At 48.7% G+C, this 14,406-nt stretch overlaps 1 protein-coding gene across 1 annotated transcript in view; it reads left to right on the top strand.

Annotated features, from left to right (window-relative positions):
* Nucleotides 1-8,506: 8,506 nt before the first annotated feature.
* Nucleotides 8,507-14,406, top strand: part of AKR1B1 (aldo-keto reductase family 1 member B) — a 31,232-nt gene continuing 25,332 nt past the window's right edge. Inside the window, exon 1 of the mRNA XM_088459293.1 lies at nt 8,507-8,659. Within this exon, the coding sequence (XP_088315419.1) occupies nt 8,588-8,659 (72 nt within the window). The 5' untranslated portion in view covers nt 8,507-8,587. The remainder of the gene's footprint in view (nt 8,660-14,406) is intronic.

Below are 14,406 nucleotides of genomic sequence, written 5' to 3' on the forward strand. Positions count from 1 at the left end.
AGGTAGGAGGGCCCTGATTCAGAGCCAGCGCTCTGGTCAGAGCGTTCGTCTCTGAATCAGGCCCTATGTGCACTTGTTGATAGCAGCTTTGACACGTTCTAAACAAATAAACAATAGAGAGGCTGTGATAGTTAGTTGTTATGCCGACAAGGCGTTCGATCGCGTTTCCTGGTGACATATATCACGTATCCTGCACCTACAGAAATTTGGCACTGGATTTATCAATATTTTTCGGTTACTTTACACACGCCCTACTGCCTTTCTGACAATTAATTGATTAAACTCTTCTCCTTTTTACTTGTCAAGAGGCACACGCCAGGGATGCCCTTTATCCCCATTGCTTTTTGATCTTGCCCTAGATCTTTTAATACGCACATTTATTAAAAATGATCTATGGAAAGGAATTTTATTGGGGAATAGTATGATTAAGGTGTCGGCATTTGCAGACGACCTTCTTTTGTATTTTAGTGAACCAAAAAGGCTTTTCCCTCATTAATAAAAATACTAGAAGATTTTCATGACATCTCAGGCTTTCTAGTGAATCTTAATAAGACGGAAGCTTTGGCACTGTGGAGCTCATTTAGAGTCGGTCGTGAGCGCTGAGCGCTCACGACCGACTCGATGTTGCCCCACAGCGCATGCGTACGATGGAGACGGCTCCATCGCGCGCATGTGTGAGACCCGGCTATCGACGGGCGCTCCGTCGTTAGGGGTCTCGTAGCAGACGGGGCGAGCTGTCGATGTTGAGTGACAGCTCGCCCCGTTTGCTGGGCGGGCCGGGGGCGTGCCCGGCCAAACGGAGGCGTTCCAGTCGGAACGCTTGCCATTTGGGGGCGGCCCCACTGACATCATCAGTGATGTCAGTGGGGAACTTCCTGCTCAAACACAGCAGGAAGCTCCCTGGGGCTTACGAGTGCCCAGACCCTACCCTAGGGTCTGGTCATAAGCCCCGATGGTCGCGATGGTCTTGACCATCGCGACCATCACCCATTTCGGTCGTTAGAGCTGTGGGTGTTAACCCACAGCTGAACGATCGACAAGGAGGCGGCCGTTCAGGATGCAAGCGGCCGCCCTGATTCAGAGCGACCGCTTGCATCTAACGAAGGCCTCTGAATGAGGCCCTGTATGCTGATGCCAGACTGGGATGGGGAGACCAATTTCCCTTTCGCTGGGCTCAGGGTCATCTAACATATCTGGGCTTGTGATTTCCGAATAGGTTGGAAAATTTATACTCCGCTAATATTACGCTTTCTATTCAACAGATGCTACAAGATTTAAAAAAAATTGAAACATCTGCCTTTATCTTTTCTAGGCAGATGTTATCTATATAAAATGACTTCTTTTCCCAGATTACTATATCCACTCCAGATGCTTCCTTTTCTTCTAACAAAAAATGATATTAAAATAATTAATGGAGCTTAATCTAGCTTAAAATAATTAATGGAGATTAATCTAAATTTATCTGGGCTGCCAAACGCTCCAGAATTTCGTTATTAAAGTTACAACAACCACTATCACTTGGAGGGGTGAATCTGCCGTGTGCACAGGATTATGTTATAGCAGCCAATTATAGATATGTCCTGGACTGGATAGGGAATAGCAGTCATTTTGCATATGGGGAATTGGATCAGGCCTTTAGCCCTGAATGTAATTTGGTCAGCTTATTGCATACTCCACCCCTACACATTGCTCCGGATATTAAACTTAACCCTCTTTTGAATACTCCCTGTTCTGCTTGGAGACTAACGACTTAATCTTTCCCATACGGGGTCTCTATAAACCAATTTTTTCTGATATTACTTTTCAAGGCGATATTACTGATAACATTTTCAGGGATTGGCATCTCCAGGGCCTTAGTTTGGTTTATCAATTTCTAGATGAAGATTGCGCTACAGTATTATCTTTATCTACCCTCAAAGAGCTATATCCCAATATTAACTTTCCAGTGTTTGCATATTTTCAAGTAAGAAGTTATTTTTTAAAAGTATTGTCGCATCTTGACCAGTTGGACAAAACTATTACCGTATATACTCGAGTATAAGCCGAGTTTTTCAGCACATTTTTTGTGCTGAAAAAGTACCCCCTCGGCTTATACTCGAGTGAAGTGTGTAGCGCTGACCGGACGGAGGACCTGATTCTGAGCCGGACGCTATTTGCGGACGCTCGTTCATAAAAAGGGGATGGCTATTTAAATTAAGCGCTCGCTCTTTGCGGTCTGTTGACGCCTCTATGTCTGAACGAGCGAACAAAACATGCGCTCACTATTTAGGAAGAAATACCCCCTGGCCGCTCGCATCCTACGTCATCTCCGCTATTTATTTGATTAATCGAGTACATCGAAAGGCGTATGAACTGCTCGCAGTGCTTGTGGTTGGATTTTCCTACCGCAATCATACGAGCAGTTCAGGCTAAAATACAACCAAGTGACGTGGTCGATGACGCTGCTTTGTTAATTATGCACTCCCATTAAACGCCCGTTTTGACCTTTAAGCACGCCTGCGTTCGGATCTCCACTCCCCGTTTTCAAGCACCTTCCCCTGTTACCACCCACATACGCCTCATTCTGTCACTCAAATTAGCAGGCATTCGCTATTTTGCGAGCACACGATTTTTGACCGCACTGACTGGTTCGCGCATGCGTACTAAAACCCATACGCATGCGCAGATGTGCGAACATCGCTCGGAGCGAATGAGCGGCCGCTTACGCGCGGCTCTGAATCAGGCCCGGAGTTCGGTCAGCGCTACACAGCACAAACACACAGCCGCCGGAGCCGGCAGCTGTGTGTTTGTTGTAATCAACAGCCGCTGAGAGTCTGTCAGACTCTCATCGGCTGCTGCTGCTCCCACTGCGGGAGCCATCTTCCGGCTCCCGCAGTGGTAATGGGAAAGACGTCATGAGTAATGACGTCTCTCCAATGCAAAGTGGCCGGAGGAGCTGTTAGCGGCTGTTAGTGGTAACCCACAGCTATGCGAGCATCCACGAGGCCGCCTCGCAACAAAAAAAAACATGCCCTGATTGAGAGCGGGCACTCGATCAGAGCATCCGGCTCTGAATCAGGCCCATAGTACATTGCTTGTGGTCCTGTGAGATTATTCAAGCATTTTGGAAAGAAGTTCAGTCTTATATAAATAATATACTAAATATTCCTTTTGAGATATCTATGGTATGGGCGCTGTGGAATCATTACCCTCCCTCATCCCAACCGAGGATATCGAGAGGAAAACGTCTACTGTTATCTAGAATTGCAGGAACAGCAAAAAAAACGATCCTGTCACAGTGGATCGATTTATTCCCTTACCGCTTATGTTACCAAGATTAATGTATCTTTATCAGATGGATTGGGTGGAAAGCACACTTGATATTGAAAATAGTGTTCAACTTTTTTTTGAGATATGGCTCCCATATATTGGCACCTTCTCACCATCTACCAAAGAAAGGATACGTAAAGTAGTAATTATGACTACTTGGTATAATATGGAGATACTTGAAAAAGACCGTCCGCCATTCTGAGATAAATCATAATGGTCATAGAATCTACATTGTATGGAATGGGGATATTCAATGTGTTGTGTGGATTTGTTTATGTGCTTTGCAGTCACTATATGGTCTATGCTATGTTCCATGTACTATCTTCAGAAGTTGCTGACTACTAAGTGGAGAATCTGGACCTCATTCAGAGTCGATCGCTTGCTGCAAGCGATCGCTCTGAATGAGGGCGGCCACTTACTTTTTTAAGTGCTGCCTTCTGGTCGATCGCTAGGCTGTGGGTTACCACCCACAGCTCTAGCGACCGACCAGGGTGATGGTGGCGATGGTCATCACCATTGCGACCATCGGGGCTTACGACCAGACCCTAAGGTTGGGTCTAGGCTCTCGTAAGCCCCAGGGAACTTCCTGCTCTTTTTGGGAACGCCTCCGTTTGGGCAGCCACTCCCGCGGCCCGCCCACCAAAGGGGGCGAGCTGTCACTCAACATCGACAGCTCGCCCCCTTTGTTGCGAGACCCGGAGCGACGGAGTGCCCGTCGTGCGCATGCGCACTGGCCCACCATCGACCCGGTTGTGAGCGCACAGCGCTTGCGACCGGGTCTGAATCAGGCCCAGAGCACGCACACAGTACCTTGCAGCATCAGCTTTCTGATGGAAGCAGGCACTTCACAACATTAGGCGCTGCTCCCTACCAAAACACCCATGAATCGCGGCATTATGTCAGAGAGAGGGCGGGGCATCCATAGTCAGCCACTCGGGTCCATCAGTGAGTGTTGCTGCCGGGAGCTGGCCAGGGAGAGTCCAGAGTGGGCAGGTTCAAGCCAATATCTGCAGCAGTGTTGGGGCCCCCGGGCGACTGCCCCGTCCGCCCCACCTATAATCTGGCCCTGCAAGCCATATAGGGGTATATACTGTTGCAGTGCCATATACATTATTGAGGACATTTTCTACACTGAACCCTGGGCCTTTTATATAGATTTGTCTAATGAAATACAGAGAAGCACCCAAACAAATTGGAGCTGAAATGCAGACGGCTGTGTAGCCGCCGGTTCAAATCCCGACAGCCCTAGCCTTGACGTGGAGGAAATCTCGACAGCGGAGGTAAGTAATCTAACCCTCCCCTCTCCCCCCCAACCCTTCTTTAGGGGTGCCTAACCCTAACCTCCCCTCCTAGTGCCTAACCCTATCCTCCCCCCGTTAGTGCCTAACCCCCCTCCCCCTCCAACCCCTAGTGCCTAAACCTAACCCCCTCTTCCCCTAACCTAACATTAATCCTCCCTGGGGGGTCCCTAAATCTAACCCCCCATCCCCGGCTACATCGCTACTTACCTCCGGCCCTGGATGATCGGTCCGGCGTCCTGTCAGGATTAACATAGGCGTCGGTATTTCGACGCTTTTGTTAAATCCCCTGCCGAAATTGTAATGTTGGGATTGAGACCGGCAGCCTCATAACTACATCCCACCCAAACGACTCATATATAATGTACTAGGGATGGCCATCGATGGTAACAAACTATGCAATGGTGGACCATCGATGTCTTCATCAAACTGGTGGTCATCCCTGTTCTATAACTGACTGGCTCGTGGGCCAATCAGAACCAGGGGGCGTGGCTTTGCGGGTGTCGGTGCTATGCTCAGTGTCCCAGCACCCTAAAAAAACCCAAAAACTATTCAATTATGTTCTTCTATTGATGGAGGGAAACCATCTGTTTCTCCCCCATCGATGGGGAAAACATTTGATATCGGCCATAAACAATCGATGATTATGAATCTTCGATGGTCGATGACCATCCCTATAATGTATTCCCAGCATCAAAGGATAACGCCTCCTTTCCCTTCTGTGTATTCCCAGCATCAAAGGATAACGCCTCCTTTCCCTTCTGTGTGGGGACCCATGTAATGATTGCTATGTAGGGTCCAAGCTACATGGACTGTTGTAGCTGTATATATACAATAGGAGGTGTGTGGGCCCTCGGGCGACCGCCCCGTCTTTACTCCGGCCCTGCAAGCCATATTGGGTAGATACTATTGCAGTACCATATACATTTTTGAGGACATTTTTTACACTGAACCCTGGGCCTGATTCAGAGAAGGACGCAAATCCTGTCGCGATTGAGTCTTTGGTCCTAATTCAGACCCGCTCGCGAGCGCTGAGCGCTCGCAAGCGGGTCGATGTTGGCCCATTGAGCATGCGCACAAGGGAGCCGGCTCCGTCGTGCGCATGCGTGAGACCCGGATAGTGATGGCCAAGCCGTCGCTATGGGTCTCGCTACAAAGGGGGCGTGCTGTCGATGGTGAGTGACAGCACGCCCCCTTTGGTGGGCGTCTGCCCAGACGGAAGCGTTCCAATGGGAACGCCTACCGTCTGGTGCAGGCCCCACTGACATCACAAGTGATGTCAGTGGGAGTGCTCTCGGCTCTGATAGAGCCGAAAGCACTCCAGGGCTTGCGGCAACGAGACCCTACAACAAGGGTCTCGTCGCAAGCCCGATGGTCCGACCATCTTTTTGGCCGCTCGCTATAGCTGTGGGTGATCACCCACAGCTATGCGAGCGGCCAGGAGGCCGCTCTAAAAATTAAGCAGGACGGCCCTGATTCAGAGCGAGCGCTCTGTCAGAGCGTCCGGCTCTGAATCACGGCCTTTGTACGCAACATTTGTAATGACGATAGGAGCATCATGTGTGAGCATGTAATAGAATTACGCTTCTAGAGTTTAATATAATTTTATCTCCCTGCCGATGTTTTTGCAGTTGAGCGATTATCGGTCATCTGCGCATGCGTTTGAGTCGCACTGCGCACTCGTCAAGGTACATTACCGTAGTCACTTGCAGCGAGTATTTATTCGCAGTGTGATTGACAGTCAGGGAGCGTTTGGGGGAGGTAACGGGGAGTGGCGGCAAGGAGCGCAGGCGCATGGCGTCTGTTTTGGGGGTGTGTCACACAATCTGTTTGCCATCCCTTACGCAAAAAATATGGCTCCTACGCCTCAGTTCCCACTGCCATTCTGCAGGACAATAGGCTCACTCAGGACTCCAACAATTGTATGATCTGCGACTAACGCTGGGTCTTTGTATGCAGATGCTGTGACATTTTACGCAGATGCTTGGATTTGTAAAGCCGCTGGTGGGCCCCTCAGTACATCTCACGCGCGGCTGCGGCATATGCATATTTTCGCATCGTATTTGCGTACACATTCGCAGCGGCGGCATTAGCGAACAGCTCTGAATCAGTCCCCCTACTCCTTAATCATGCAATCTCACAGGTCTCATTTCAGCCTAAAACAATTTGGTTTGACAGAGAACTTTGCCGTTATACTGCCTCAGACTTTATTAATGCAAATAAAGGGATTTAAAATGAATTTACTTAATTTCCTCCTGTGTTCGCACATCTGCGCATGCGTACGGTTTGTAATACGCATGCGCGAACCAGTCAGTGCGGCCGAAAATCGTTTGTTCGCTAAATAGCGAATGCCTGCTACTTTGAGTGACAGGATGAGGCGTATGTGGGTGGTAACAGGGGAAGGTGCTTGAAAACGGGGAGTGGAGATCAGAACGCAGGCGTGCTTAAAGGTCAAAACGGGTGTTTTAAGGGAGTGCATAATTAATACAGCAGCGTCATCGACCACGTCACTTGGTTTTTTTAAAGTCAGAACTGCTCGCAAAATAGCCAAAACCAACCACAAGAATAGCGAGCAGCTCATACGCTGTACGATGTACTCGATTAATCTAATAAATAGTGGACATGACGTATGGTGCGAGCGGCAAGGGGGCGGATTTTTCAAAATTTCAACCACAAGTTTTGCTCGCTCATTCAGACTTAGAGGCGTGAACAGAGCGCAAAGTGCGAACGGTTCATTTGAATAGCCACCCCTATTTTTAAAACGAACGACCGCAAATAGCGAGCGGCTCTGAATGAGGTCCAAAGTCTTTAGGTAAATAGAGCTCTGGTATAATATAGCACCTGATTTTCGTGAGCCTCCCGGTCATTCGGCGCCACCCACTCCCGAAAGAAATCTTGATTTGTAATTATAGGGCCTGATTCAGTAAGGATCGCAGATGTAATTGCGATAACGCAACGCAGTCTCACTGCGATCGTATGCTAATCCATTGCAATCGCTATGCTGCCGCAGCACTGCATTGGGACGCCCACCTTACCTTACACACATCCGTAATACTTTACGGATTAGCGAAACCTTAGGACACATCGGTACCATCGCAGCCTCACGCACACTTGCACTAGGTCAGACCTTACTCAGGAATTGCTAACCTCAGTGCACGCTATGGGGACTGAAGCTGCGTATGCCGTCACAGTGGATAATTTATGCACACCCATGCATCGGCGTTGAAACACCCTGGCACGCCTGCATTTCCCTGACCACCCCCCGTCACCACCCACAAACGGAACTCCCTGTCAATCACTCTGCGGTGGGTCTGCGTAGTCAGTCCCAATCGCAGTGACCACTTTGCGCACTGCAAAGCATACGCAGAACGAGACAATCGGCCGATTACGTACATATTAGCAACTGCGTTCCTTGCTGGATCAGGCCTATAGGGCACACATTTAAATAGCACCACTGATATTAGCCACTGCGGTGCGTGCGTATAAGCATAAATGCGATCCATAGTGAATCAGGCCCAGAGTCCATAGGGGGGCCTGGTATATCTGGCAGCACAGCAGCTCCCATACAAACCTAAGGGGGCTGCAAATGCTGCCAGTAACGGAGGAGGGGCCTCCTTGTTACAGCTCGGGGATACTTCATAATTGCGGATATGCCGCAAATATTAATAACTAGACTCCTATGAGAGCTGCAGGTCACCCAGCACCAGCAGCAGCAGCTCCCGGTCGGGCCCTCCCCGCTCAGCAGCAGCAGCAGCAGCGCTCTCAGCACACACAGTGATAGCACCACTCTGCCTCCCCCGGACCTGTTAGTGTGGCCGCGCTGGAAGGGTTAATGTCCAGCCTCCGGCACACATCCACCAATCAGCGTGCTGCCACACCCCCCTGGCTGCCCTATAGCGCCCGTGTGCTGCGTGCAGCGCTGGCGGGCGGGAGTCAGTCACACACTCACACTGTCACTGACTGACCGGGCGGCTGCAGATATGAAGGGACCGGAGTGCGCCGTGCTCTCTACCGGGGCTAAGATGCCAATCCTGGGCCTGGGGACATGGAAGGTGAGACACTACCACGTCCTATAGTTCTATCGCAAGGCCCTCTATGATCCCCTATATACCATACATATATCCTCTATACGTTATCTCACTCCTTAAACCCCTATACATATATCCCCCATACAATATCCTCTTATCTCCATTATGTATCCCTATGTATTCTCTCCACTATATCCCCTATACACCATACCTATATCCCCCATGCATTCTCTCCTATACACCATACATATATCCCCATACATTATCTCTCCTATATCCCCTATACACCATACATATATCCCCCATAAATTTTCACTCCTATATCCCCCATACATTATCTCTCCCCTATATCCCTATACATCATACATATATCTCCATACATTATCTCTCCTATATCCCCTATACACCATACATATATCCCCCATATATTCTCTCTCCTATATCCCCTGTGCCATACATATATCATCCATACATTATCTCTCTCCTATATCCCCTATATGCCATACCTATATCCCTGATACATTATCTCTCTCCTATATCCCCTATATGCCATACATATATACTCCATATATTAGCTCTCTCCTATATCCCCTATATGCCATACCTATATCCCCATACATTCTCACTCTTGTATATCCCCTATATGCCATACCTATATCCCCCATACATTATCTCTCTCTGGCTCTTGAGACAGCCGTCTTAAGGTCCCGCGGCTTTTCAAGCTCTGTCAGTACCATGCTGAGGGCGCGTAAGCCTGCATCTGCACGGATTTACCACAGAGTGTGGCACACTTACTTTCAGTGGTGTGAGTCTAGAAACTTTGATCCTCAGATGTTCAGGGTTTCTAGGATTTTGGCATTTTTGCAGTCAGGTCTTGACCTGGGCTTACGTCTTGCTTCCCTGAAGGTTCATGTATCGGCTCTCTGTGTGGTTCCAACGTAGAATCGCTACACTGCCTGACGTTCACACCTTTTTCCAAGGTGTTCTTAGAATCCAGCCTCCCTTTGTGGCTTCGTGGAACTTGGGTATAGAGGAGGATGGACCCAAGTGCATCCTGGGAGCTAAAGCTTTAACTGTATGGTGCCCATGGATCCAGATCCAAGCTATCCCCCAAGGTCAACCCTGTGGACCCTATGGACTTCGTAGAAACAGAGAACAAAGCTAAGTTCTTACCATATCTCTTGTTGTTTGGTGCTGACCTGGACAAGATTGTGGATACATTGGCAGCAGCTAAGTCTGCCTTCGGCATCTACTTCAGGATCTTGGACCACCTCCTTTCGGCCCCAAGGTAAGCCTAAGGGTCAGCCCTTTCCTAGGCAGTCAGCCCTCAAAAAGACTACCAAGCCCAAGAAGCAGGCCTGGAGTACCAGACGTCCGGCGGCCGAGTCCGATGACAAGTCTTCAGCCTGACGGGACGTGCCTTTCACTTAGGGGATCCCAGTGCTGGTGTCAGACCACCACAGACACTTGGGTAAGAGAAGTGGTTTCTCACTGGTACCCCCTGGCCTTCCGCAGAAGGCCTCCCCATCAATTCTGCACAGGCCCTCTGTCAGACAGACAAGGCATTACAAATCCAGAAAGCCATTCAATCCTTGCTTCAAGCAGGAGTTGTAGTCCCTGTCCCAGTGCCTCAGAGAGGAATGGGTTATTACTCCAATCTTTCTAATTCAGAAACCAAACGGATCCTATTGGCCTATCCTCAATCTCAAGTCCTTGAACAGATTCCTCAGCGTACCTCTGTTCAGGATGGAAACCCTATGCTCAATTATACTGGCTATGGAACCGGGGGATTTTATGGTATCGCTGGATATTCAGGATGCATACCTGCATATTCCAATTGCTTCATCTCTCAAGCGTTTCCTCTGTTTTGCTATACAGCAACAACATTTCCAGTTTCGGGCTCTGCCGTTTTCTCTCTACAGCTACTCTAGTATTTACCAAGGTTATGGCTGTCATGGCAGCCCATCTACGGCATCAGGGGCGTCAACTGTTACCTTACCTGGATGACCTCAAATTGTTGACAGGGTCTCCAGAAGTACTTCACCACCATCTACAGCTGACTATTTCTGTGCTTCAGACTCACGGGTGGCTGATCAATTGGACTAATGGAGCATACACACGGTCAGATTTGTCAGACTTGTCAGATGAACGATTGAACGATTTGAACGATTTTACCAAAGTTTTGAACGATTTTTGACTGCATTAAAATGAATGGAATCGTCCAAGTCTGACTGCAAACACATCAGATGTCAGAAATCGTTATCTGAACATCGGGAACGCGCATCGTTGATCGTCCATCGTTCAGGCATGTCAGATATGAACGATTTTCCTTCAGATATGAACGACTGAACGATTTTTAAATCGTTATCGTTCATATCTGAAGGAAAAATCTGACCGTGTGTATGCACCATTAGTCCTCCTTGACTCCATCCCAGAGGATGCTTAATCTGGGAGCTCTGTTGGATTCCCAACAGTAGAGAATCTTTCTGACCGCAGAAAAGATCTCCACTTTGCAGACGCGAGTACGCAGATGCCTCCGCAGTCGCAGAGTATCAATCCACTCAGCAATGCAAGTTTTTCTTTTTTTTTTTTTTTTTCTAGCTCTGTTTGTAGATGCTATGATCAGAACGTGGAACCAGCCTCTGCCTGGGTTTACCACAGAGTGTGGCATACGTATTTCCAATGGTGTTATCCCAGAGGTTATGAACCCCCAGACATTTTGGATTTCCAGAGTGTTGGCCCTATGCTTTTGATACCTTTTGCCTCTCAGGATGCTTCCTTTGGGCGGCGGATTCTCCTCTCCGCACAGGAGCGTTCCCACCCTTAAAAGGACTGCTTTGGGACATCCCCAAGGTCTCCCTGTGGAGCCTATGGACCCTGAAGAAGAAAATGAGATATGAGAACTTACCTCTGTTATCTGTCTTCGAAGTCCACAGGGCACCCACCCTGACTCACCTGGCTTCAGATGGGCTTCGCTCTGGTCACCGGTTTTTCCATCTCCTAAGTGTTTATGTGATTCTTGAGTTTTCCAGACTTTCTTCTTTTATCCTCCTTTTGGGTTGTTATGAACTGAGGTGCCTCTGGCCCGCTGGGTGGGGTATAGGAAGAGGCCCAGTGCATCCTGGGAGTGAAAAATTAACTACGTGTTGCCGGGATGTCCTTGCCATCACCTATACCCCAAGATCTCCTTGTGGACCCTATGGACTTCGAAGAAAGAGAGGGCAAAGGTAAGTTCTTACCATCTCTCATTATTCAATGCAAATATTCCCTATACAATATCTCACATACTATGCTATCCTATATATTCTCAATCATCTGTATACACAATGCATATATCCCTTATACATTCTCACATATTCCTCTATATCCCATATATATATATACAATGCATGTTTTACCTATAAATTATATTTAATTCTATATCCCATATACAGTGTTTATATCCCCTCTACATTATCTCACACCCTTCTGTCCCCCATACACCATGCATGTCACCTACACATTATCTCATATTCCTTTATATTCCATATACACAATCCATGTAACCTCCCACCCCTGCCTATGTGTAACTGCCCACACTCCATCCATGTAACTTCCCACCCCTGCCTGTGTGTAACTGCCCACACTCCATCCAAGTAACCTCCCATCCCTGCCCAGGCTTAACCTCCCATCCCTGCCCAGGCTTAACCTCCCACGCTCCATCCACGTAAACCTCCCACCCCTGCCTATGCTTAACCTCCCACGCTTCCTCCACGTAACCTCCCTGGCCTATGTGTAACTGCCCATGCTCCATCCACGTAACCTCCCACCCCTGCCTATGCTTGACCTCCCACGCTCCCTCCATGTAACCTGCCTAGGCTTAACCTCCCACACTCCATCCACGTAACCTCCCACCCCTGCCTATGTGTAACTGCCCACGCTCCATCCACGTAACCCCCCACCCCTGCCTATGTGTAACTGCCCACGCTCCATCCACGTAACCTCCCACGCTCCATCCATGTAACCTCCCACCTCTGCCTATGCTTAACCTCCCACGCTCCCTCCACGTAACCTCCCTGGGCCTAGGCTTAACCTCCCACACTCAATCCACGTAACCTCCCACCCCTGCCTATGTGTAACTGCCCACGCTCCATCCACGTAACTTCCCACTCCGTGCCCCCCATTACATGTAAACTTTTGTGGCACACTCGTACAATTTTTTTTTTTTTTTTTTATCTTTCCTGCTTCGCACCCCCCATCCACAGTTTGCATTACTACATGTCACACCCTACAATAATCATTATTACATGTGACGTACTCTTTGGGGGCCGCCATTTCTATTCTGTGGTAACTCCTTACCTGGCAAATTTGGTAATTTAATTGTTTGTCTGTCTCATATACACTAGTAAAAAGCATGTGTGGCCATTAGCATTTAGGGACAACTTGTGGTCATGGGTACTATATGCTAATTCATGCCTTACCAGCCAAACTGTAGCAGGGCATGCTGGTATGTGTAGTTCCGCATGTTTCCTTCCCCTGTGACCATATTACCACCCTTGTAAGGCTGCTGTTTCCGTCATTGTCACTCAGCACCTAATATGACATCCAGGTTATAAACCGTGGTTCCAGTCCTGCCTCCTTTATCAGATGTGCGTGCAGTGCCGTGTACATTTGCCACGTGTTAGCGTGATTCAGTGCAGTCATGGTTTAACACATGAGACTTATCTGACAGGAAGAAACAAAACAGATCACTGCTCTCTACAGCTTGTTGCTATAGAAGCGCACAGTATACGTATTGCTATGGGTGGGATCCACTTCCTTACCCTGACATCTAATGGAGCCCATGCTCTTTGTTTGCTGCCCATCTAGTGGCCTGCCATGGTGTGCGAGTCCCCAGCCTCTGTGGTCTATGGGCATGCACCAGGCCCTGGCTAAGCCCCCCCCCCCCCCCACCAATAGCTGTGCCTGTTCCAGGAGCATTGCACTTTATTTCTGGAGGCACTTACATCGTCCTCACCGCCCAGGGCCCGGACTGAGGGCCTGATTCAGAGCCGGACGTTCTGAAAGAGCGCTCGCTCTGAATCAGGGCGTGTGTTTTTTATTTATTTTTTATTTTCTTTTGGTGCATAGCTGTGGGTGAGCTTCTGGCTCTTAATAGAGCCGGAAGCTCACCACTGACATCACTGGCCAGCCAACCCCCTTGCCCACCTCCAAAACGGGGCAAGCTGTCTATTAACATCGACAGCCGCCCCCTTTTGGTGAGTGACGGAGCGCCCGTCGCTAGCCGGGTCTTGCGCATGCGCACTTCGGAGCCGGCTCCGGCATGCGCAGTGGCCAAACATCGACCCGCTTGCGAGCAGGTCTGATTCAGGCCCTGACTCCTGTTGTAGTAATATTCTGTATATTGTATAACCTATGTTATTAGGCTGCTGCCCTTCTTGTATGTTCAGCATCTCTCCTAATATTTCAGATCCAGGCATCGGGAACTTGCTGGCTGGACAGGTGATAGATTGGGTTTGGTTTATCTTGCAAAAAGATGTATTTTTTTCCTTGGTGCTTTGCTGCATCTTCTTCAAATATTCCTGTATTCTTGCTGACTTTTTTTTTTTTTGTCTTCGAGTGTTAATAACGTCAAATGGTGCTGTCATATCTGGCGTTTGTTTATACATACACCCAGCAGTGATACATGGGATCAGCTATAGGGGTCATTGCTGTAGGTGTAGCAGGATATGTTATACATACACCCAGCAGTGATACATGAGGACGTGGGAATGGCTATAGGGGTCATTGCT

Source organism: Taudactylus pleione, unplaced genomic scaffold, assembly GCF_031769625.1.
Source record: "Taudactylus pleione unplaced genomic scaffold, aTauple2 ptg000903l, whole genome shotgun sequence".
Taxonomy (NCBI): Eukaryota; Metazoa; Chordata; class Amphibia; order Anura; family Myobatrachidae; genus Taudactylus; species Taudactylus pleione.